The following is a 24583-nucleotide window of genomic DNA, read 5'->3' on the forward strand; positions in this document are numbered from 1 at the left end:
CTGGTTTTCCTTCAGCAACTTTCACAATGGTTTCTCTTTTGGGATCCAACTCAAATGACTACATAAGTGCCACCCTGCATAAAATTTAGTGTTTTGCCCTTTTTTCTCCTTCACTTGGAAATGTTTATTAGATGGAGTGAAGGAGAGGCCCTAAGTTCCTGACTTGCATCCTTGTGGTCTCACCTGTCTCCGTAAGGTGAAACAAGGACCAGTGCCTATTTTTGACAGTGGCTTTTTTTTTTTTTTTTTTGCGGTACGCGGGCTTCTCACTGTTGGGGCCTCTCCCATTGTGGAGCACAGGCTCCGGACACGCAGGCTCAGCGGCCATGGCTCACAGGCCCAGCCGCTCCGCGGCATGTGGGATCTTCCCAGATCGGGGCACGAACCCGTGTCCCCTGCATCAGCAGGCGAACTCTCAACCACTGCGCCACCAGGGAAGCCCTTGACAGTGGCTTTTTAAGGTCAGCTAGCTATCTATGAAATTAACAAAATACAAATCAGAAAGCACTCAGTAAATGGTGCTGAATCAACCATTAAGATTAGTTTTCTTACAGGATAAAAGTTGAAAATGAGTAAGAGAAGACTTTGAAAGAAAATATTTCCAGGATATAAAGCCTAATAAAAATTTTAAGTATGACTCATGACACAGCATTTCATTTCTTTAGTTCCGTTATCAAACTTGGTATCATTGCTAACATGGATACTGTATTGGGGTAATTTGGGGATTCAATAAAGCAAATTTGAGCTGGCAGATGGGTGATTGTATTTGCAGAGGTCATGCTACTCATAAAAAGGTATTTATTTATATAAAATTTATATATTTATTTATATAATGTTGTAAAGAATCCTGGCTACTCTGAAGTTTATGATTTTGCATTTTACTCCCCATCTTCTTTAGGCAAGTGACAACTACACCCCACTGCTCATCCTCCCTACCCTTTCTGGTAACCGAAACCCCTGAAATACAGATACAGGGTACTGTCAACTTCTGTATAAATAAGAAACCATCCCCTAGGGACCCAAGAAAAACCAAGGCTATTTGTATACTTTTTTATTCTCAAGGAGAATTTAGCACGTGGTGCCTCCTTGCACAGGAAGTCCTCGTCATATTCCTGAGCAGTGGCCCTTGAATGCTATGCTGGCTGTTTGGGAAGAGCTTTCATTGCATTCATCACCATAATGTTGCTGTCCAAACTCTGTCTACTGCTAATTTTATCCTCCCTGTAACTTTTGCTGAGAGTTGACAGTGAGCACTGAAGGACATACTCATAATTTTGTAGCATCCAGCTCTTTATTCCAAAAGAGTTTTTTGAAACAAAAATTTATGACTCAGAACAAAACAAAACAAAAAAACTTATTATCGAGGAGATAAAGTCTAAGATTGAAAGAAACATGAACTGAAGAAATACGTTATCAAAAAAAAAGAAAAGAAATATGTTACAATATTAACATTTCTACACTGGCAATATACAATTTTAATAGTCTTTTTTTCTTTTGCCAAATTATTGGCAGGAAATATTAATGATTAAATTTTTCATTAACACAAAACTTTTCTTTCTACACTGTGAGTTATTAAAATATGCTCCCTTTTGGTGTAGTATTTCATTTACAAATTAGAACTTTGCTTAATGTTGTTCTCGAGTGTAAAAAAATGCATATATATCAATTTACTTCCAAGTTGGAGGTGAGAAATATAGTGCCCAATGAAAGGAATTTAAAAGAATCCTAATTAGAAGTTAAACAATCATTTTGATTTATAAGAAAAGTCCTGCAAAGTTTGTCATACAGTTTACTTTGCTATAAATGCAAGATTTAATTCCTTTTTACTTTCCATTTAAAGACTTGGAATGTATCATCATTTGAGTTTCCGTCATTTCACGTGAGTTTTCTTCAGGGGCTGACCTCACGGCACTGGAAATTGATACACTGACTTGACGTTTCAGCATCTTCATGACCTTTCTCTTGTACCCTTTACATGCAAAGAAATATATAAAAGGGTCCATGCAGCAATTGAAGTTCATCAGGCATACTGTGAAGTGCAGAGATATCTGAAATGAATATCTTTGGCTACATTCCAGGAGATCAGGAAAACGAAGCTTCTTAATCATGTGTTGAATAATTGCAATATGATAAGGTGTGAAACAGACAACAAACACAACAATTATAAAAATAATTGTGTTGAGAGCCTTTTTGTTTACACCAGATTTCTCACTTAATGGGTTCTGTTTGGCAGTTTTAAAGAGCTTGCAACAGATTTGAGAATAGCAGATAAGAATGATTACCAGCGGAAGTACATATCCTATGAAACATGCACCAAGCAGAATCCAGGGAAGAGATTTGGTTTCTTCAAAGTTTGGATATTCCATGCACGTAGTCCTTTCAGCCTCCTTCTTTGACATAGGTTTTATGAGCAGTGGGAGTGTTTGAGCAAATACGAGAATCCAGACAAATATGCAAATGCATTTTGCATGTTCAATTCTTTTCATCTTGTTGTACCGCAGCGGGTGCACCACGGCAAAGAACCGGTCAATGCTCAGGCAGGTCATGAAGTTCACGCCTGCGTACGTGTTGATGTAAAACACGAGAGCAGTTATCCTACACAAGGCCTCGCCGATTCTCCAGTCAAAACCCAGTGCGTAGTAGGCTATCCGTGTAGGCAGAGCGGTGGTGAACAGTATGTCTGAAATCACCAAATTGGTTGAATATAGAGTGGTAGAGTTGATTTTTTTCCTGTTTTGAATAATGACTGTCAAGGCCAATAGGTTTCCCACGAGCCCAATTATGAAGACGATGCTGTAATGCAGAGGCATGAGGATCCTGGCTGTGCGGTGGTGGGCGTAGAGGTCACAGTCGCTCTCCAGAGGAGCTGCAGAGGGTGTAGTAAAGTTGTCCATTTTTATATCCATCAGCAGTGTTCAAGGTCTCTAACAAAACCAAGAAGGGTACGTTTAATTAAAAAAGCATATTTAACTAAAAGCGATAAAAACTGCCTCCTATAGATCTAACTTTTAAAATTTCAAGATTGATATAATTTTTTATAATCTGTGATACGTAATGTGGTTACATACTATATAGTAACAGAAACAGCAGAGAATAAAATTTATGCTTTTACTCTCACAATTTGGTGGTTTTAGCAAAGCTCTGGCAAAGGAAATAGAACCGTTTAAATAGGGCAAATGTATTTTTGCGAGAAGAGGGAATGCACTAACTTTTTCGGCAGAAATTTCCCCTTCCTTTTTCTGAATCATTGTCTGGTTAAGAGTAAAAATCATGTAAAGCACCCCACATTTCAGGAAGCGTAACACTTTGCTTTTAAATTGAATATCAGTTGGACTTTTTTTTTTCCGCCAAATGCATGTCACTGCCAGGAAATGAAGTCAGTCACACATTTATGTAGTGAAATATGGACTCACCACAGTGATCTGATTTGTGTTAACCCCAAAATTGTGAGAAACAAGCTAAGGCCTTTGTTAGGTTCTCTTAAAAAAGAAAAGAAAGAAAGAAAAGAAGACGATGACCACAGCAGCCCCAACAAAAAAGAAGAAAGAGAAACAAAGGGAAAAAATGTAAGAGCTTCAAGGGGAAACTTCAAAATTAATGCAGACACCCCGCTGATGCATCAGTATGTGTTCCTACATGGACACACTGTAGGACGCATTACACATGTGGTGTTCTGTGTTCTGCCTTATTCATTTACCATGTTCATGGATCAGTGTAATCTATATTTTTGTCCTATGTGTAGATCTTATATAGACATTTGATAGATATTCTGCAGTATTACAGTGTGTTAATGCATAATTTGCTTACCTACTCCCTTTATGAATATCTGGATTATTTCCAACTCGTTTCTTGTTATAAATAACGTCTAAGATGAAATTTCAAGTCCTCAGTTGAGAATTGGAAAACTCCTACAATAAAACTCCATTTATGAGGCTGAACTTGGATAAAACTAAGGAAGAGAAGAGCAACAAATTCTGTGAAGTTATTTTTAGAAGAAAGATAATTTTCTGATAGGTCTATCTCTATGCACAAATCTGAAAGTCACCAAAGCTGAGGGAAAAGTTGAATATATCTAGTGATGATGGTACTGTATGTTAAAGGAAAGAACTCTATCCCTAGCCTTATCAAAGCAGTGACTACAAATCTACTTCTCCGACTGCGGTATTAAATGAACTGGAGCTCTGCTAACTTAGTTCTAACCATCTTAAAACAGTGATGCTGACGGACAAGGAGGGTTCTGAGAGGATTGCACTAATGTCATAGGTGTGCATTATCTACAGTGTTGATAGGTTAATCATGAAAATATGGGAATACAACCTAAAGCAAAAGGAAGCAACAAAGGAAGTAGAACTTTTTATTAATCAAGGGAATACAAGAAAGGAGACTGGGAAGAAGCAAAGGATGAGGATGATAGGTAGAAAACACAAAATAAGAGGGTAGGAAATGCGTCACAACAAATTTAAATGGCTTGAACTCACCGATTAGAAGACAGAGACTGTCAGTTTGGATTTTTAAAAATCCAGCTGTATGCTGCTTAGAAAAGAGGGAACTCAAAGCGATTTGGAAAGTTTGAAAACAGGCACGGGAAAACGCATACCAGGCAAACCCCAACCAGTGGAAAGCCAGAGTAGCAATATTAACATCAGAAAAAAATAGAATCCAAGGCACAATCAATATTAATAGGGGTAAAGAAGGTCGCTACACAAGTTAAAAAGAACAGTTCACCAAGGGCATGAAAAGAATCATGAACTGTATGTGTAACAGCAAAATTTGACAGAATCTAAAGGAGAAATGGTCAAATCCACAGCCATAATGGGAGATTTTAACATATTTTTATTAGAATATGACAGGTAAAAAAAAGATTGACCCAACATGACTTAAAAGCTAACAGAATTTGTGCTGAAAGCACATTAGAATTATTTGCAAATTTAACCATGTACTAGATCATGAGAGGTGTCTCAGATTTCTCAGAAAATCATTAGCTAGCAGCTCACATTCCTTGTGAGTAGTACAGTGCAACTAAGTTAGAAATCAAAAATAAAAAGATAAAGGATGCACTTGGAATCTAAAGATATATTTTTCTGAGAAACTCATGGGTTAAGAAATCACAATGCAAAATTTGAAGTGCTTAGAACCGAAGGACAAAAATACTACAGAACTGTGGAATGCAGCTAAAGAGTTAATCCGAGATTGATGCAAAACCTTGAATGCATTCATTTCTTAAAAAATTGAAAATAGCTAAGTTAAATATACAGCTCCAAGAAGCTAGAAAAGAACTGAGTTTGCCCCAAAAAAGTACAATAATAAAATTAATTGGAGATATTAATGAAATAGAAAACAAAACAAACAAAAACCAATAAATATGGACTTTATATTTTGTGCGGGGGTGGGGGGATGGAGTGATTCTTGAAAGGGAAATTGTGTAAATTGCAGTTGTGGAATAAAAGTAGGAAAACTTTTTGCAGTTAGTAGGGAAAGGCTTCGCTCGTGTGAGAAGTGGCTTTCAGGAGGGAGAGGTGGAAATTCCAGGCACGGGTTGCAGTTTAGGAACAGGCATTAAGAGCTGCCTTTATTTTTCTAATTTTTGTGAAAAAAATGTTTTTCTGAAAATCTCAATATGTAAATTTTATTTCGAGGAGTCTTCCAAAGCAGGTTCCTGGGAACTGCCTTTAAAATACATGGTGGGGGAAAAAATACACTGTGGAGTCTGCTAATCCTCCATCTGAATAATAATTATTGTAGAGATTAGGAAAGTTACACTAATGTATGAATCAGAGAATGTGCCATTGCCTACCAGTTGCAAATGCACGCCCAGCTGCTTCACTGAATGAAATAAACCCAGTAGCGTCACAAAAGGCAGTGTTTTCAGAACATTTTAAGTTAAGAAAAAGATGTTTAACACAGTGTTAATTTTAAGTGCGAAAATTTGCAACCAAATCGAATGTCCGTCATTAGGGAACTGGTTAAGTATTTTATGGCCGTATAGTAGAATACGATGCAGCCACTGGAAATGGCAATGTAGATGCCTATTTCCTGACAGAGGATGATGTTAAGTAAGGAAAGCAGATTCCACAACAGGCCACTTTGCCGGTAGGAAAAGCAGCTGTTCACGCACACATCCCTGCATGGATATATAGGCCAAAACATAGTTCACAAGTACAAGTAATTTTTGAGTTTCATCATATATTCTAAATTTTTAACACCAAACATGAATTGACTATGAAATGAGTAAATAGGTAAATAATTTTTTTTAATCTGAAGAAATCTTTTTTGAAATTCAGTTCTTCTTGCAAAAGCCTTGTCCTCTGACATACTTTTCAAAGCTAGTGCTCTTTATTCAGATTTATGCCTTAGTTTTCGCTAGGTGCCTACCTTAAGTCATGTTTGGAAGAACCGTCCCAGCAGCCCTGCAAGCCAGGTGTTGCCATCACGCACCCACTCTCCACTCAAGGAAACCTCTGTCAGAGAAGGTAAGGGTCATGCTGGATCCTTCTCTCTGCCAGCCTGGCTTCAAGCCTCCTACTCTGTCCAGTCCTCGGCAGGGGCAGCTGCTTCACGCTGCCTTTCCAGAACTGAGAGTTTGTAGTTTCAAACTGGTCTAGGCTTCAGGGCCATCCTCACCTGTACACAAACAGCCGGGGCACGTGTGGCCTAGCCGTTCCAGAGCAGGGAGACGATTCTTCCAGAGGACAACGGGACTCCCACTCCAGGAGAGGTGCCTTCCCAAGTGGGAGGCCAGACTGGTGGACGCTGCGTCATGGAGCCCTGAGGGGGAGACTGGGGAAGGGCTGTTTGCTGCCCGCCCCTGCCCCGAGTCGGTCCAAGAAAGGCACCTGCACAACGTGGATGTGTAAATGGGCTGACCCAGAGGATCTCAAGTAAAGGAGACTCTGGGCTGTTTTGAAATGTGTTCTTTTGGATATTTAGTAACCTCTGGAAGGTTGATTCCATCCGTCAACAGCTCTAGTATATTACCTTTGGTGTTACTTATCCTGTGTTACTAATGCTATAGTTTTAGTCCATTTTATCTTTTCCAAATTGAGAGAAAGCCACTTTCACATACTTGACTGTTGTTATCCCGTTCTTATATCAACCAATCCCAATTTATTATCATCTTCCCTCGGAAATATTATTTTATCCCTTCCTTTAATCATTTTAGGATTCAGGATTACTTTCCTGAACGTTGACTTACTCCATTCTTTTATTCAGCAAAAATTGGGTTTAGTGCCTCCTCTATATGCTAGATCCTGGAAATTCAGAAATGATACCTTTTAATGTCTGAGGACCTCAAACTGAAGGATGGATGTTGGGAATGTGCTGTTGTCTGAATGAGGTGTTATCTCAGTATTTGCTATGTTTCTTCTCACACACACACCCGGGTTCTGCTTGCTCTTTGCATTACAGTGCTCCTTTACTAAGCTTTTGATTGCAAATTCCCCTTTTAACTGTATCTAGTCCTTCCTCTTTTAGTCATAACTAAATCCTTTCTTTCTTTTTTTCACTATATTTTAAGTATTTGTCGTAATTATTAGACAACAGCGTCTGACGTGGTATTTAGGATAGATATACTGAGTTGTACTTGAAAGTATTGAAACTATGGCTCGTCATTTTGTTGCCTTAAGAAAAGCATAAAGAAATGTTTGTTCTAAATTTTTTTTCCTTAGAATACTTGTACCTGTAATAATTATAATTTCCTCATAATGCTTTCTGATGAAAGGATGTACAATGTCCCTAAGTTGTCCTTAGTGCCTCACAGCTGAGAGACAAGAATGAGGATTGCAAGCTTTGCCCTGAGGGCACAGATAGTACCTGGGCTGCGGGAAGTGTGGGTTCTTATTCAGGTTCCACCCAAGGAACTACGGGGCAGCCATCTGTGCCAGTTCTCTTAACATTTTTGTTAATAAGCAAACGAGGCTATCTCAGGTTTGTCTCTGTAACGCAATATTGATCCTTTTAACTTTACTATTATCCTAACGTGTAAAACAGCAAGTTCTTCCACAGCAAAATATCCTCCGAAGTATTTTCACTTACATTTTTGAAAGTGGGCCTGTGTGTGCTTTTCTCTAGAATTGATTTCCTCACTAATAGAGTAGCTAGTGTTTCTTAAGACACTATCGTGTCATTTTTGCATAACCAGACATGTTGACATGAACTGTCAAGTTCTTTCTAGCCACAGAAAGGAAAAAATAAAAGGCCCCCTCAAAACTCATTTATTAGTATTAAAGAAAACTAAGAGCTAATGTGATTTGTACTCTAGAACTATTTAGCCTGGATACCAACTTGGAGGCATTTGTGACTTTTCACAGGGTACTTCTGCAGTCCCAATTTACTTGCTTGGATAATGATTTATTTGTGGCAGAAACAGAATAAAATCCTCATTATATTCAAAGATTTAGTAAATGCTAGAATACCAGCTTTTAGTGTTTAGCTTTAAGATTCCTGAAATGTCCTGGATACCCCTAATATTTATTTGCTTAATAATCATCAACACTTAAAAGTAAGAAGGGGTTAAACTTCTAGTAATTTTGTTTAAATTCAGTCCTTAGCAATGAATCGAATGGGTCAGGTCATGCTGACATGATCATTAATAAGAGGTGACTTCTCTGTGAGATGAAGTCTGCTCAGGACCATGTTTACACGTTGAGATGCTGTGACTCAAAGTGCCCACAGTGGCCTGCACCAAAGAGGAAGTTACAGGAGTACACTCTCAAAAACAACCCAAGAATGGACGTGCAGATACAAGTGATACTTGTCTGTTGTTAAATGATGAGTGTTGTTGTTTGATCCCATTGTTTGTCTGATTTCTGTTGCTACACTGTCCTTTGGTTATTTTGTTGAAGAGGGGTAAGATTGAGGTAAAATTTCTGGAGTGGGAAAATAAAGTCACTGGGAAAGGAGGGGGCAGAGGAAGGCTCCAGGCTCAAAGGAGCAACAGGGATTTGGTCTCCCGGGAAGCAGATGAGCACAGATGGATCAGGACAGCAGGCTGGGGCTGTCTACTGCCTTTGAGGACAAACATACCCCGTGGAAGAAAGAAATCATTGCTGCTTCCTACTGTTACCTAGTTTTATACGTATTTGTCAGTTGCTTGAAAAAGCCTCCTTGTTCTTGAAGCTGAGCAAACAGGGACATCTGAGTTTGGTCCAGTGTCACACATACCGGGGCCTAGCACTCAACCAGTCATGTTTCTCACCTGCTTTACGGTGACTCAACAACCATCACCTGAGCAGTTGTGTGTCCCACTGGCCTACAAAACAGGCAGGTGCGAAACAGGCATCCCTGAGGCACAGACGGGCAGTGACCAGCACAGGCCCAGCCTCGCGTCCCTTCACTGGTGCAGTCTGATGGCCGTTCCAGACTACTACCCTGCTCTCAACCGCTCTGACGGCCAGCACACACCCCGATAACCTAGTCAAAGAGATCTTCCTACACTATCAGGTGATACCTTTTTTTTTTTCACTAGCTTTGAGTCCTAGATTGATAGCTGTGTCCAAGATTGATTTTTTGGGAGACTGTATAGGGAAGATTGTCCAGAAAGGTGACCACTGACAGGTGCCCCCACTTTCTCAGATGGAACCTCCCACGTGCCAGAGTGTCTGTGTCAGGAGTTGAGTCGTCTGAGGGCACCTCTCTTCCCTGTCTCCTAGGGAGCTCGCTCGCTTGCATCCTCCGGCTTGTGGAAGGGTGACCCTGCGGCTCACCCCAGGACACAGCCTGGTCCTGCCCACCTCTCAGTAGGTCTGCACAGGGTCATGTGCAGGACAGTGCACAGGGAGCTTCTTCAGAACAGGAAAAAAAAAAAAAAATACAGCATTGGCCCATCTGCACTTTCCTCTTTGTGCCTCGGCGGTGTCCTGAACCCAGTGGGCACCCGCTAAAGACACTTCACCTTCTGTAAACACGTACGTTGGAATTGATGGGAAAGTGAAAGGTGCCTGACATTTGTGTTACCTGGTTAAACACCCACTTGCACATTTGGGGTTTTACACAGTCTGGCTAGTTTTCTTTCACCTTTCACTGATTATTTATTCCTTGTGTGGCTGTTGGCAGCTTGAATACTGACTAGGACGGTATGAAAGTCTTCAGAGATGAAGACAGAGGAGATGGTAGCACTGCGGACTTGAAGTATATGGCATAATGTTTAGGAACTGGAAGAAAATATAATCCCACCGTAATACTCATTTCAGTGTAAGGAAGACAAATACTGTGTTTCCCTGTGGCATGATTTGACCTGTATGTAGGATAACCAACTGCATAATATACAAAGACTCCTTATAATGAAGGGCTGAGTCAGTATAATCTTTATCCTCTGAATCCAAATTATTTCTAGAAACAACCCTTTCTCCTTAAAGTTCAAGCGAGTTTCAGATCTTGATTTTCGTCTCTATTACCTCATAGAACTTAGTCAGAAACATTAAATATCCTCATTTTATGGATAAGCAAAATTCAGGAGAGATTGGATCATTTGCTCAGGGTCCCCCCTCAGGACAGTTGCCAAGCCAGGGACCACGCAGGCCTCCGTGTCCTCGTCCCCCGCTGCCTCCTGCCCTCAGCCCGCCGGCCCCCGGCCTCTCCTCTGCACGCCCCCTTCTGTCTGTCCGTCTCCCTGTGTGCGTGCTGCTCCCACTGCCCTGCCTGCCTCAGGCCGCCTCACTTCTCCGTGGAGCTGCAGTTGCAGCACGCGCCGTGCCATTCAGATGGTGCCCAGGCAAACTGCAAGCCGTCTGTCACGCCACACGGTCTCCTTCGTGCTCGGGGTCTGCTTCCCTCTTCAGCTGGATCTCTAGCCGTCTTCCATCCTGTGACCCCCTGGCTCTGGCCCTACTAGATTGCTTGCTGTCTTTTGATGTCCTGTGTTCTCTCACAGCTCTGTTCCTTTCTGACCCTCTTCCTTCTCTCTGGAGCCTCCTCTCCCCGGTCCTGGATCCTCAGCTCCTGCTTTCCTTCAGGGCTTCGCTCAGAATCAGCTGCTCCCGGAAGCTTCCCTGGTTTTATCCTCTCCTGCTCCCCCGACAGCACCTCCCCCTGCCCCACAGAAAGGCAGCGTGGGGTGTCCTCACCAGGGCACTGCCCTCTGTACTGGCATCTGTACTGTTTGTTTTGTTTCTGTTTCCTACTGGCCTGTGAAGTCCTGAGAGTGGGGGCTGTGTTGTTAATTTTGTGCATCTCCAGCTGACCCATGATTGATGCTCAATAAATATCCATTAAGGAATAGCAGAATCCCAGCTTTCTTGATCCTCAAAGTTTCTTATCAGACTGCAGGATACATTTGATTGATAATAGTAACCAGTATTATTCAGCATAGACTGTGTCCCAGGCACTGCCCTGGGCACCTTATGTATGTTCACTCACTGAATCTCACAAAACTTTCCCAAATCCATTGCCACGGGTGAAACTGAGGCACAGAGCACTTATGAGTCTTGCCTAAAGACACAGCTGTTAAGTGTCAGGATTTAATCCAGGCAGTTTGGCTCCAGAAATCACATTCAGTGTAGTATGTTTTAGCCCTAGCTCCTATTTCCAGCATGCTCTGAGGTTATTGGTAGGAAACAAGTAAAATAGGAAGACATCTCAAAACTTTAACGCAAACCAACTCATACACCTGTCTCAACCAGAGAGCAGAGAAGGGCTAGGGAGGTGGGGAGAGGGAGGAGGGAGGGAAGGAGGGAAATATGCTGATATAAATCAGGAATTCATTAATTTATTTGTAGCATATTTCAAAGTAAGTAAAAGTTTTATAAATAAACTTAGATTTTTACTATTTTTAACAAGATGTCTATAAAACAGTTTGGACTAAAATTTCCACTGAGAGAAGATGGTGAAGACCTAGGATAGCTCTTATGCTGTTAATTTATTTTTATACTGGTATTTAAATATTTGCAGATATTTAGCAAAATATTTTTATTCTTCTCTTTGGGCTTTCCAGATACCACAAGGATCTTTGTTACCTCTGTCGTTTTCAGAGGATTTTAACGTGTGTTATTTCATCTTACATTGAAGCCCACTATTTTACAAACTTCCTGGCAAGCTAAGAAGGATACAGACTGGAGGGTACTGCACATCCTCAGCACATACACAACCAGGGCATTTTAACAACTCCAGGAGGCCCTTAACCATAGCAGAGAGAAAGCTGTCACTAGTAAACTCCTTTACTGGATGGTGAGCTCTTTTTTTAGATGTAAACTTCTTAAGGATGATGGCTTTATCTCATTTTATCCCATAGAGTGTTTCAGAGCTGGCCAGCAGCAGATATCTAGTAAATGCCTCTGGAAAGCATAAATGAATGAAAGTCATATTTATTCCATTAAATGACTGGTCATGTTACTGAAAAGCTCTCAGAAGCTAGTTGAAAGTGATTTATAAAAGGAATTCCCACCACCACATGATAGGTGAACCTTGTGAGTGAGAATGCTTTCTGGAGCGGTGTGCTCTTTGCAGTATTATGTCCAAAACTATGATTAACCCCCAAGAGAAAACATGCACTGAAATACTCGCAAATGCAAAGTCCAGACAGAAAACACAGTTAGATGTATAATCATCCACAGACTCGGTCTTTATGTAAAATATTTTCTAAAGATCTAGAAATAAGTTCAAGAAAAATAATTCCCATAGAAATGATAGGGCAAGGAAACTTTGCATGTTGGATTCATCCTTCCGTGGTTTAATGGGCAGAGGGAAGAGAGAATGGTAACAGGCAGTTTTCCAGCACTTACTGTGAGAGCCAGTACTGTAAGACCTGGGCAGTATGATTACTCCCCATTTTACAAATGAAGCAGTTGAAGCCTGGGAAGTAACTTGTCCAGAGTCACGCAGCTGGTAAATAATGGAGCCCCAGTTCAAGCCTGACTCCAGAGCCCATGCTCTTAACCACTACACTATATTGTACTTAAAGTGAGACCACCTCCCCCGCCAAAATAAAAAAAAAAACACACCCTCCTTTAGAGGAAGTCTCTGCACAGCTTATATTTTACCAAGTTTCTGTTACCTCCATTCCCAACCTGGACGTAAATACTGGCAATTCACTGCATATAATTCATTGTTTTGTGATATTTTTTGGGCACACAGAAGTTCTAGAAAAAAATACGGAGATGTGTTTAGTCTTTCTGATCATCAAATAAATATAAAGCAAAGAGATGTTCTTTTTTCACTTGTTAGATTAATAGTTTATATTTAGAATTAAAATACTCATGTTGGCTGAGAAGCAGTGAGGCCCAGACTGTCACTGGTGGGAGAGTAAATTGGTAAAATGTTTTTGTAAACTGAAAAATATCAATTTATATCTGAAGTTGTTTTTTTTTTTAGATGTGTACCCTTTGCCCCAGGAATTCTACTACTGGGATTCTATCCTGAGAAATAATAGAAAGTATAAAAGTAGAGAAATAATAGAAGTATAGGAAAGACTTTTATGTGCTTACATATGTGGTCAAATAGTAACATGTACTAACTCTTTTATTTTAAATTGTGCTGTATAACTTGTTATAAGTACATAAGTACATAAGTACATTTAAGTGTAGGAATACTCCATTTTAAAATAACTTTGTTCCTTTCCTTCATAAAGTATCCTGAAATACTGGCAGTATTTGATGATTAATATTTGATACTGTTTTTTTGTAATTGTGAGTTCACACAGAAGTACAAAGTTAGCCCTGTTTTTTGGCAAAGATATTTCTGGCATGATCCATTGCTTTCACCCAGCTTAGTATCAGCTTATTAGAACTGCCTGTCACCAGAGAGTCTCAACTATATTAATGATAAAATCTTTGTTAGAAATGTTTATAGCTTTTTGTTGAACAGATTCTTTACCTTTACCTTCAACCTTAATTAGGGTTTCAAAGTTTTTCTTAACTCACAAGACCTTGTTGAAAAAGCAAAATATCTGGTACTTACCTCTTAGTGCCTTGTTGGGACCTCTGTGTGGTGGCAGTCAGTATTCGCCCAAACTGAAGTAGGTTAACCTTGGCACGTTGTTTTAAGGGAGATTATGCAGACATCCTTTTATGGTGGTGGCTTTTTTTCTGTCACCCTGTGACTGAGCACAGTAATGATCAGTTAGCCTCATGTGTGCGTGTGCACTTTTTTTTGTTAATAGGAAGTGAAATTTTTCTGTTAGTGATTTTTTAAAAAAGAGTTATCCAAAAACCCCTTGGAATTTATGTATTTTTGATATCTATGGAACTTTATAAATTTTTCTATAAAGATTTAAGTTTAAAAAAAATCCTTTGGAAGAGACTGAAGCAATAAACCTTAACCAGGAAAAAAAAAGAATCATAGTTATTGATGATTTTGTATCCATATTATGTGTAAAGTGTGAGTTTTTAAAGGTTTTAAGGGAAAAAATGTCAATTTTGACAATTCTGTCTGCCTGGAAACTTGGTGCAGGGAGTAGTTCACTCATTCTGTATCTTATCAACAGCTTAATGAGAAAGAAACAAATTTCTGTGGTGAGTGGAGAAAAATGCATGTGTACAGTGATTAGTCAGTATTTTCAGGCGGGAGACCAACTGACTGGATCGCTGATTGCATGGACACATGCATGACGAGGGAAGAGTTGAAGGGGGCATCCTACAGCTAGAATTGCCTCTCGTGCACAGGATGAAGGAGACCTGTGCTGTTCACCTTCAAGCCTTAATGGACTCACTTTAAACCAACAGTGTCACATGGCTATCAAAATGCAAATTGATTTGCAGGCTAAAATAATGGAAATATAGCACTCAGAACAAGAGAGATGATCTGGCCATTCCCAGTGAACTCAGGAGGCTGCGTTTTACAGGGCACGGATGACCTTAGAGCATGGGTGGTGAGGGGTCTAGATGCCAGGTCTTAGGAGAAATGATGGAATAAACTGAGCATGTCTGGGCTTGGCAGGGACGTGATCATTACCCTCACGTGTTAGGAAGCTCTCATGGTAAAGGGTTTAGATTGTATGTGTTAGTCTTCCTAACTCCAGAGAGTAGAAGGAAGGCCTTGTAAGAGGAGGTTACCAGACAGCTTTCAAATCAAAATGTGAAAGTAGATCTCAAAAGTTGAGATCATAAAAAAATGGCATGTTGTCTCTTATTCAGGTGCTTGCATAAACAGGATGACTATTTTGAGGGATGTCGTAGAGAGAATTGAATCATTTGGTAGGAATTTGTAACCCTGTGACCTCAGAGGCCCTTCACTCCAGGATTCTGTCCAAGTGGCTGAGGACCTTTAGCCTCTCAGCGGTGTGATTCCATTGAGAGGCTTGTTAGGTTCTTATAAGCTCTAAAGTGCTGAAGATCTGTAGAGAAACCTTGTCAAACAGAAGAGCTACAGCTCACCTAAATTCTTTGGGTCTCCACCCCATTATATAAAATAAAAGTATTGAACTAAATGATCACCAAGATAATTCCTAGTCCAATAATTCTGTGAGGGGGAAATACAGAGATTTTATGATTTGGTGGATCAATATGATAAAATCCTCTAGAACTATTTCCTTTAAAACTTGGATTGAAGAATCCTTGAAGAAGACACTGTTGAGAAGAAGTTTTTCAATTTGTTGAAAAGCCATCCTGGTGGGGTTTTTGAAATAGTTTTTATTAAGTAAAACGTTGTTATATCATGAAATCTAGGTAAAGTAAATGTTCTAGCAAACTGGATCTCCCCCTTTTTTTGGTATTAGAGTAGTCAAGTGTATAAAGTTTTTGTGATAGGGTAATTGTCCTCTGAGATGCCGTTGAGGTTTAGTGTGAGATAATTTCATGAGCTCACAAACCTTATTTTTATTGTTGAAAGTTACCAGGATTTCTTTAGTTGTACTGTAAAAGTGGAGTCCATGTCCTTTTCTGTAGAAGAGATGGACGTTTGTGACCTGAACTGAGAGTTTCTACTATTTTATTTGTTCTGTCAAGCACAGTTGTGAGTATAGAGTAGATACTCAATAAATGTTAGTGACGTTAGTGAATGAATTCTTTATGAACCGTGTTCCTCTTTTCTGAACCTCAGCTCTATATGCTTAAGCCAGATAGGACTTCCAGAAGTTAGCTGTTCACAATACAAAAAGGTCAAACTGAGTTGTTGTTGCCAATATAAGGAAAAAATGTTGTCATAAAATAAGGAAAAGAGAAAAACTGGTCAGTGACTAAAAACACTCAGTGTGTATAGAAATAGCAATGGAAATTTTCTACAAAACAACCTGTGTAACCGTGGTCTGAACTATGTGCTTTTTGTATTATGGGTAGATGTGGTTTAGTGTTTAGTCATCACTTAAAACTACACAGTGATGAATAACTTCTAAGGAATTTTGAAACTTCTTCTATTTTGGTATATAAGATATGAGCTGGGGTCATTAAAATTCCTATCAGTATTTCTTAGTTTACATTGGAATGTAACCTCAACAAGAACTCTGCGTCAGATTTTATTATAGCTTCACTCTTTACACTTCATTGCTAAATGTAAACAGAAGACCTTCTATAAGTTAGGTACCTAAAGTCATGTTCTGTAGTGAGAAACTCAAGTGCAACCAAAATAGAGTTTTCTTATTATTACCAAGAGAACAACAGGCCATATTTTGAGTATATCTATGAAACTGTATGTTTCAATCCCATTAAAAACAGCAAAACAAGAAAAGGGGTTCTTTAAAACAAAAGACAAATTCTGCTGTATGGTTTTACCATTTTAAAGAGAAATTCATTGATTCAGCAAGTACTCACTGAGCAACTACCCTGTGCCAGGCCTGGTTCTAGAGAGTGGAGGTAAAGCAGCAAACAGACTGACAGAGATCCCTGCCTTCGAGGAGCTTCCATCCTAGTCGTGGAGACAGATGATAAATAAGCCGCATAGTAAATTCGGAGGTTATTGGTGCTGTGGGGAGAGGAAGGAGAGAAGGCAGAGTAGGGGTGGGGCTGTGAGGTGAGTGCGGGCTACAGTTTGGAGTGGGGTGGTCAAGGAGGGCTTCTTGGAGAAGTTGCTATTTGAGTGAAGACCTGAAGGGTGTAAGGCAGTGAGTGATGCACTTGTCTGTGGGAAGATGGCCAGGAGAGGGGGAAGCAGCAGCACGCGCCCTGGGGCACAGTCCTGTGTCCGGGGAGCAGTGAGAGCGAGTAGGGGGAGTCTACGGAGTAGAAGGCAGGTCGGGGTGGGGGACGCAGGGTCTTGTGCGTGTTTGTCACGACTTTGGCTTTTACTCTTGGCTGGCGGTGGGTCATTGCAGGATTTTAAGCCCAGGAGCGATTAACTTGTTCTTTTTAACGAAAAGAATGCACAGCTGCTTCATCAGCTGTGTTTGTGTGTAGTATTGATATTTAGAATGACAATTTAAATAACCCTCTGTTAAAATTGCTTTCGTTAATTTTTTTTTTTTAATCTAACAAATGTTACCGGTCGATTACGGGTAAGTGTCCGCATTAGGCACTAGGGGGATGCAACGCTAAATAGAACGTGGTGCTTTCTCATAAAATGAATAATCTAATGGGAGGTTTTTTAAAAACCCTATGTAGTTAGTTAAGATGTAGATCATACAGCTGTTCAGGAATAAGACTTGTTTCATTGCCCCACATTTAATGAGCTTTTCTCCTGTGCCAAGCACTGGGTCCAATGCTGGGATAACCACAGGCATGTATCTCCTTCCCTGCCTTGGGATGTATTCAGCCCAGGAGGAGGGCCAGAGGAGTGAAGCATTCCAGACCTGTCCGCCGAGCTGTCTGCAGACCTCTGCTGCCCTGTCCCTGCCGTCTCCTTACGAGACCGCGGGAGGCTGCATCTTACCTGTCTTCGGGTCTCCGGTCCTGACCAGGGCCTGGCGCTCAGCTGTTCACTGGTTGGGGTTTTCCCTCTTCTAGCATTTACTACATTCTTATAGCTGCCTGTAGATGCTGCTGCCATTTATCACATCTTCAACCTGTGTTTGGTTTGGTTTTGTTTTTAATAGAATCGAGAGGACAGTGAATAATTTTTTACATAATTAAATACATTCTCTATCGAAGATGGGAAAATGCACGAGAGGGACCTGTTGTTTCCACAGAGATGATAATGAGAACATTTCTTTGTGGAAGTGAAAAATATTTCTTGCATTTTTCTTATGGTAAAAGCAGTCGTTCTTTGTACGATGCCACTTATCCAAAACATGAGAAAATAAAAGACTAATTAAATTAAGCCGTGAGTTTAATGAAGAATGGGTGTAAGTGTGTGTCCAGACCACATGCCTCATTCATGTCTCCCGCCTCGCCCTCGTAGGAATGTGAGTTCGCCGTCCTGGAGCTCTAGTTCCTTGAGGTTCGGGGCTGCTTCTTACTTAGAGATGTGGACGGAGCTGCTGTGGCTGGCCCATTGCCTCTCACACAGATTCACTCAAACAGTGAAACTGAGGGCTTCCCTGGTGGCACAGTGGTTGAGAGTCCGCCTGCTGATGCAGGGGACACGGGTTCGTGCCCCAGTCCAGGAGGATCCCACATGCCACGGAGCGGCTGGGCCCTTGAGCCATGGCCGCTGAGCCTGCGCGTCCGGAGCCTGTGCTCCGCAACGGGAGAGGCCACAACAGTGAGAGGCCCGCATACCGCAAAAAAAAACAACAACAGTGAAACTGGGGTAGCTGTGAGGGTGAAGGACAACAGCTAACCAGCAGGAGGGTGGAGGAATCTCTGGGAAGAGGAGCTGAGCCCTGTCATACACCGTAAGTGTAAGTTTCCTAAGCAGAAAAGTGCAACCGACACTCTTGTGTTGAAACAATAACCTGTGTCAGTGAATAGTCATCAGAGCCTAAGGTGCCCAGGGAGCATCTGGGCGGGGAGGGGGTGAGAGGGGATGGGCCAGATCAGGGGAAGGGAGAGGAAGACGGTTGCAAGGAACTACACTGGTAAGAAAGAATCGCAGGACTTTGCTCTTTCGTGCTGATGTTTGGATTTCCTCTTTGGATACTGGCAACCTGTGGAAGGAAGGGTTTTAAACAAGGGTGTGACATGATCAGAGTTGTATTTGGGGAAGACAATACTGTTGGCAGTGTTAGCAGATGGATTAGAGAGAAACAAGACTTTAAGTAGAAAGACGTTTGTGACTTTGGAATATGTCAAGTTGAAGGTATCAAATCGAGTTTCATAGCCAAGGTGAGGGGACAGCCGGACAGTTTGAGGACTCACTTCATTTTTTTAGTTGAAGCCATAGAAGGGCTTAGGATTATACCAGGAGAGACTGGAGCAAGAAGAAAAGCCTCTAATGGAACCCTGGAGAGGGTAGGCGAGGAGTGGTGGGAGACACATGGGCAGACCAGCAAGAAACAGGGTTTAAGACAAAAGCAGGAAGGAATTTGAGGAAGGGAGGACAGGAGCAGCGTGCCTTGTCAGGTGCTGGGGTGAAATGTAATTGGACAAAGTCTGAGATGAAGATTTTGGATTTGACTGTGATGAATTGTAATGTTTCTTGCTTTTGGTTCATCTAGTCTCTTTCATCAGATTTCATTTCATTCGTGAGAAGAAAACATAGCATCAACTTTAAATTTTCTCACAGTGCTGACAGTTCATTAGTAGATGCTGAACCACCTCTCTGCAATAGTTTTGAGAGGGTCGACAAGGGTTAGATAATTAGAGGTCTCATAAAATGTATATATGTACAAATTATTTTGGATGTGATGTACGTATAGAAACCCACTTGTGTATCTAAGACCATGCTTTCAGACTGAAATAAAATGATAAGCAGTGTTCCTTCAAATATGCATTTACCATGGTATTTTAAATCGGGTGCTACACCATAGTGATTTTGTTTGTGTGTTTGTTTGCATAGCCTGGCACCTGTGTTTGCTCTGTTTGTACCGTTTTACTGCTCCATCCCGAGAGTCCAGGTGGCACATATTCTGGGCCCGTTGTCCATCACAAACAAGACGCTGATTTATATATTGGGACTACAGGTACAGTATGCATTTTTATGTTCATGTTTCTTTAACCAGATCTCTCTCTCTCTTTTTTTTTTTTTTTTTTGGTCTTTTTCTCATTTGATCTCCTTGAAAACAGTGTGTTTTTTTCCCATAAGTTTGGCTTCGTGATCTATATCAAACGTTCAAAGGAAGTGTTACAGAACAAGAACGTCAAGGTATATAAGATACTAGAATACTTTCATAGCCTTCAGAAATCTGATAAGAGCTTTCACTGTAATTTGTATCGGTGGAAAATATTTTAATTTCATTGTACAATTGCGTTTAAGTGTCTTTTAAAAATCATAGTATGAAGTGGAAACAAATGAGAACAGTCAAAAGGTGGAAAGTGGAGAACCACTGTCAAAATTCATGTATTGAATAGAGTGTCACAAAGCTCTGAAGCGGAACCAGATATGCTTTGCCAGCTTCATAGCTCCTGCGCTGCACGGGCCTGATTGCACTGTCACCATCCACTAGATGGTTTGAGACGAAGGCCATTAGAGGACTGACTGTTCGACTTAAATTGAAAAAGAGTATCTTCACCAATATTCCATGAATATTGATTGCTCTCTGCTGGGTTCCAGGCGCAATGATAGAAGATACATGTGATTTTCAGTTTTCAACCTGTAGTACCTGTCACTTTTCTTTCACTCTCACACCTTTTGATGTAAATTTTTATTCTGCTGTTTCCTGTGGTACCGTGTGTAGCTTGGCCTTTCGATCCACCATTATGCTCGTAACATTCCTTACCCCACGCATGTGGAACCGGATACCAGTGTCACTGTAGAATGCCCTGCTCCCTCCCCTTTTAACCTTCAGCATTTCCTCTAACTTCTCTAGTCTGCTGTCCTGTGTTAGCAGTGACTCATCTGGGGTGGGTGTTTCCTAACCAGTTTACAGCCGTTTCTCATGAAATGTGTTTATTCTTCATCTCTCAACCTATATAGCGTCACACTCTCCCTTATCCTCCCTGGTACTCGTATAACCTAATAGCCCATTTCCGCATTTTACTCTTACTACTAGGATTTGCTGTGGCATGTTTAATTTTTTTTTAAGATGTTACAACAGAAGGCAGAATGCAACGGTAGAAGAGCACCCTGGATGGGGGGCAGGAGACCCAAGTTCCAGTTCTGACATTGCACACATTACCTTGAGACTTGGGTCAAGTTATGGAAGCCTCTAAGCCTCATTGTTGACTCTAGTTATAGAGCATCTTTGAGGGTGAAAAACATTGTTTTATTAATTATGGAGTAGGAATTCAGTGGAGCATTGTGGAAAGTCTTTGGAGTCACGTAGACTTTGGTTTAATTGGTTGCTCTGGTAATTATTTTCTTTCTCTGTCACTTTTTCTGAGCCCCCATTTGCCCATCTGTAAAGTGGGGACAACGATATCTATCTTACAGGGTCATTTGAAGGATTAGAGATTATAGCATTGAGTTTTTAGGGTAATCTGAACAGATAATAAGAACTAAGTCAATTGGTTCCTATTATTAATTAATCATTTATGTCTCTGTGGCTGCCACCTTTGGTTTTTCTGAGATTGTGAGTGGGTTGTTTTTTTTGTTTTGTTTTGATTTGTTGGTGAGGTAGAAGCTGGTGTCGGAAAGTAGAGGTGGAAATGCCCCTGGCTTCTTGATAAAATCTGAAGTCCTTAGCATGAATGGCATCCAGGGTTTCTTCTTGCCTGTCCCATGTCAGCCCCCACCCCTCCCCACCTTGACATGAGCGTGAACCTTTTGTTCCCAAAACTTCTGTTCTCTCCTTCCATCCCTCCCCTCTGGATCTTCGCACATGTTTCTGTGCCTCTGTCTCTTACTCAACAACTTCTTAAAACCAGGGACGTTTGACGCATGAATGGATGAGTGAATGAATGGCTTTAATCATGATCAGGAGAGCAAAAATATTTGTGAAGGGTCATTTAAGTACACATGGCCCAAGAGCCAGTCATGTAATGCCCGGTGCTGGGGGCTGTGGAGGAGAAAATGAAGCATGAGATGTGGCACCTGCCCTCAAGAAGCCCAGCTAGGAGAGGAGGCATACAGTAAGTGCTGTGAAAGTATTAGCTGTTTTATTGTTCTCTATACTTTTAGAAAAAGACTACAGAAAAATATTTTTCCACATAATTCTCATCCTTGTTATTATCAGTCATTCACACTGAACAAGCATCCATGCTAGATCAAAGGATTAAATTTTAGATCAAGGGATTAAATTTGAAGTTGTAGCCAGTGTTCATTTCCACATTAGCTAACAGAAGAGCACAGCTTGTCAGATTCTTTTTTTACCTGTGCTTTGTCATCTCTTACCTTTGTCGTCTTTCTGTGTATCTTTTTTTCTATGTATCCTTGATAAATGGGCGCCACTTTGAGGTTTTCATGTAGCACAGTGTCAGCAATGAACCCGCTTCTTTCTCTACAAGCAGAAGTGCTTAAACTCCCCATCTAAAGATCTAAATGTGAACAAACGCGAAGCTACAAGTCTTTTTTTTTAATCTGTATATGTGACTTTATTTTATTCCCTAAATATTTCAGTGTATATTTCCTATAAACAAGGGCATTCTCTTACATAACCATTGTTCAGTTAACAAAATTGGGAAATTAACATTGATACAATCTTATTCAAATTTATATCTTATTCAAATTTCTATCTTATTCAAATTTCACCAATCGTCCCAATAATATCCTGTTATTAGGCTACAAATCTTTTCTTTCTTGCAGGAACACTTTGAGATGTCTTGTGACTTTTTTTTTTTTTAAACCCTGAGCACACCCTTGGAGGTAAATGATTTGGAAAACAAAGGGAGAGGTTTCATAAGACCCAATTCTAACTGCTTTTGCCATTAATGAACTTTGATACCATTACTTAGTTTGCTCTTTCTTGGGTAAACTGGAATGAGAGTGTCAGCAGTTAAGCAGAGCAGCATTGGACATGGACCTGTATGCTGGCAGATGTCTTCCATCTAAAACTAGAGTAGCAATAACAAGAAATTGAAATGAGAGAATTATATAAACTAATATTACATGTCATTACTTAACACCAAGCATTGGATGGTGACTACATATTTTGTATGTTGTTAATGCTAATAATTTCTTTCTATATAGTATTTTACTTTGTTTAAGCCAATTAATGTCCATTTGTAATTAAGAATATGCTTGAATTTCACTTATTTTTCTTTGCACGGGAGTGGGCTGGGTTCAACCAATCTGTTTTAGGCTATTGAAAAGCTGAGTTAGGTCTTGGTATAAAAAAAAAGAAAGAAAAGAAAAGAAAAATTAGTATGTTGTTTTCTTTTATATAACAGAATTGATATTTATTAATTTTCTATTTGTTTATATTAAGATATATATAATTAAGACTTAACATAAATGGTTATGGCTGGAGTTATGTAAAAATAAATATGCTGTGACTGGCAGTCGAATTTCATTTTTAGTTGCCTTTTTTTTCTTTTATAGCTTTTCACCTCTGGTTCCTACATCTGGATTGTAGCCATAAGTGGACTTGTAAGTGTGATTCCCCCCTCCCCCAATTCCCCCTCTTTTCTGAACAAACTTTAGGAAAAATGTCATATTTAGATCATGGGTCATATTCAGGTGTCAGATTGCATCTCAGAGCTACCTTAGTGATGAAAAAGCCAGTTGCATGGATAATTGAGATGAAAGAAGCCAGTTTGTCTCAGTTTTCAAGGTAATTTTAATGAAAGTTTTAGCTGAGTTTTTCAGTGTTATTTTTAAATTACTTAGTAGTTGAACTCATAGTAGGACAAAATGGCAGAAAAAGAAAATGAAGAAGTTGGATTTACCAAAATTAGTGAGAGATATTCTGCTTGTTTCGGAAAGAGACATGGTCATGCAAGGGGAAAAATAAGGTTAAGTGGAAAGTCAGGTGGATTGGAACTGATGGAAGATTCATCAGGGTGTGTGGCCAGAGAAGGAAGAGGGCGGCGTCTCCTCTGTGTGCCAGACCGCCTTCATCTTCCCCATCCCCACCCTGCTGTATTGTATTTTATTTTATTTTAATAAGCATATAAGTTTATTTTAATAAACTCTATGAGGTATTGAAAGTGAATCTAAAGCATGAAATTGAGCTTTATTTTTCATCCATGGCTTAAATTTGAACTCCCAAATTTATCTAAAAATAAGTTTATAACTAGTATATGTGAAATACAGTTTTCAATTTCTTTCTTGGAAAAGTCTAAGAAAATTACAGACTGGATTTATAGTAACATGTATAACATCAAAGGGAAAGGATTTGGAAATAACTGCATTCCACTGCAGACATTTTAAGTAAGTTATCACTACTTATTCTTGTTTCCTGGGTGAATGGTATTTTGAGACACTGGGTCATTACTTTAAGCCTGCTCACTTCTTTCCTTCCTTTATGCTGTCTGTTTTATTCCTTTTCTATGTTTATTCTTTTCATATACAACTTAATCCTTCACTCCTCACAACATCCAACCAGAATTCTGGGGATTGAAGTCACTTTGTTTCCCCCTCCCTAAACATTTTTCCGAGATGCCCAGATTTGCTTCAGGAACACAGAGCTGAACTCCATTGTGGGGTCTTCAAGCCATCTGAGCCACCTGGTATTCTTAAGACTTGTAGTGATTTAAAGGACAGCCTGGGGTCATACTAATCCTGTGGGGCACAGTGGCCAGGCTCTGCCCAGTCTAATCTCATCCCCACTTGAACTGCCAGCTTGATTGGCAGGTACTTAACCAGCCTG

The 24583-nt window shown here is 40.2% G+C and overlaps 2 protein-coding genes across 5 annotated transcripts in view; one reads left to right on the forward strand and one right to left on the reverse strand.

Annotated features, from left to right (window-relative positions):
• UBAC2 (UBA domain containing 2) overlaps positions 1–24583 on the forward strand; it is a 152231-nt gene that overhangs the window by 70326 nt on the left and 57322 nt on the right. For 2 of the 3 annotated variants that reach the window (XM_079902691.1, XM_079902689.1), the window contains exons 5-6: positions 19735–19858; positions 23314–23361. In XM_079902691.1, coding sequence (XP_079758817.1) covers positions 19735–19858; positions 23314–23361 — 172 coding nt within the window. The remainder of the gene's footprint in view (positions 1–19734; positions 19859–23313; positions 23362–24583) is intronic. The other variant, XM_079902690.1, reaches the window with a different exon arrangement.
• GPR183 (G protein-coupled receptor 183) lies at positions 1407–13900 on the reverse strand. 2 transcript variants are annotated; one of them, XM_079903166.1, is made up of 2 exons: positions 13888–13900; positions 1407–2924 (listed from the first exon to the last, which is right to left on the reverse strand). In XM_079903166.1, the coding sequence occupies exon 2, from the start codon at positions 2904–2906 to the stop codon at positions 1824–1826; it is 1083 nt and encodes a 360-aa protein (XP_079759292.1). In that variant the 5' UTR covers positions 2907–2924; positions 13888–13900; the 3' UTR covers positions 1407–1823. The 2 variants fall into 2 exon arrangements, with proteins under 2 accessions (XP_079759292.1, XP_079759291.1); XM_079903165.1 differs by lacking the exon at positions 13888–13900 and adding an exon at positions 3808–3934.

This window comes from Stenella coeruleoalba, assembly GCF_951394435.1.
Source record: "Stenella coeruleoalba genome assembly, chromosome: 18".
Classification (NCBI taxonomy): Eukaryota; Metazoa; Chordata; class Mammalia; order Artiodactyla; family Delphinidae; genus Stenella; species Stenella coeruleoalba.

What these genes read in the sequence shown, in the direction of transcription:
- GPR183 (XM_079903166.1), bottom strand. Translation starts at nt 2,906, where the DNA reads ATGGATATAAAAATGGACAACTTTACTACACCCTCTGCAGCTCCTCTG.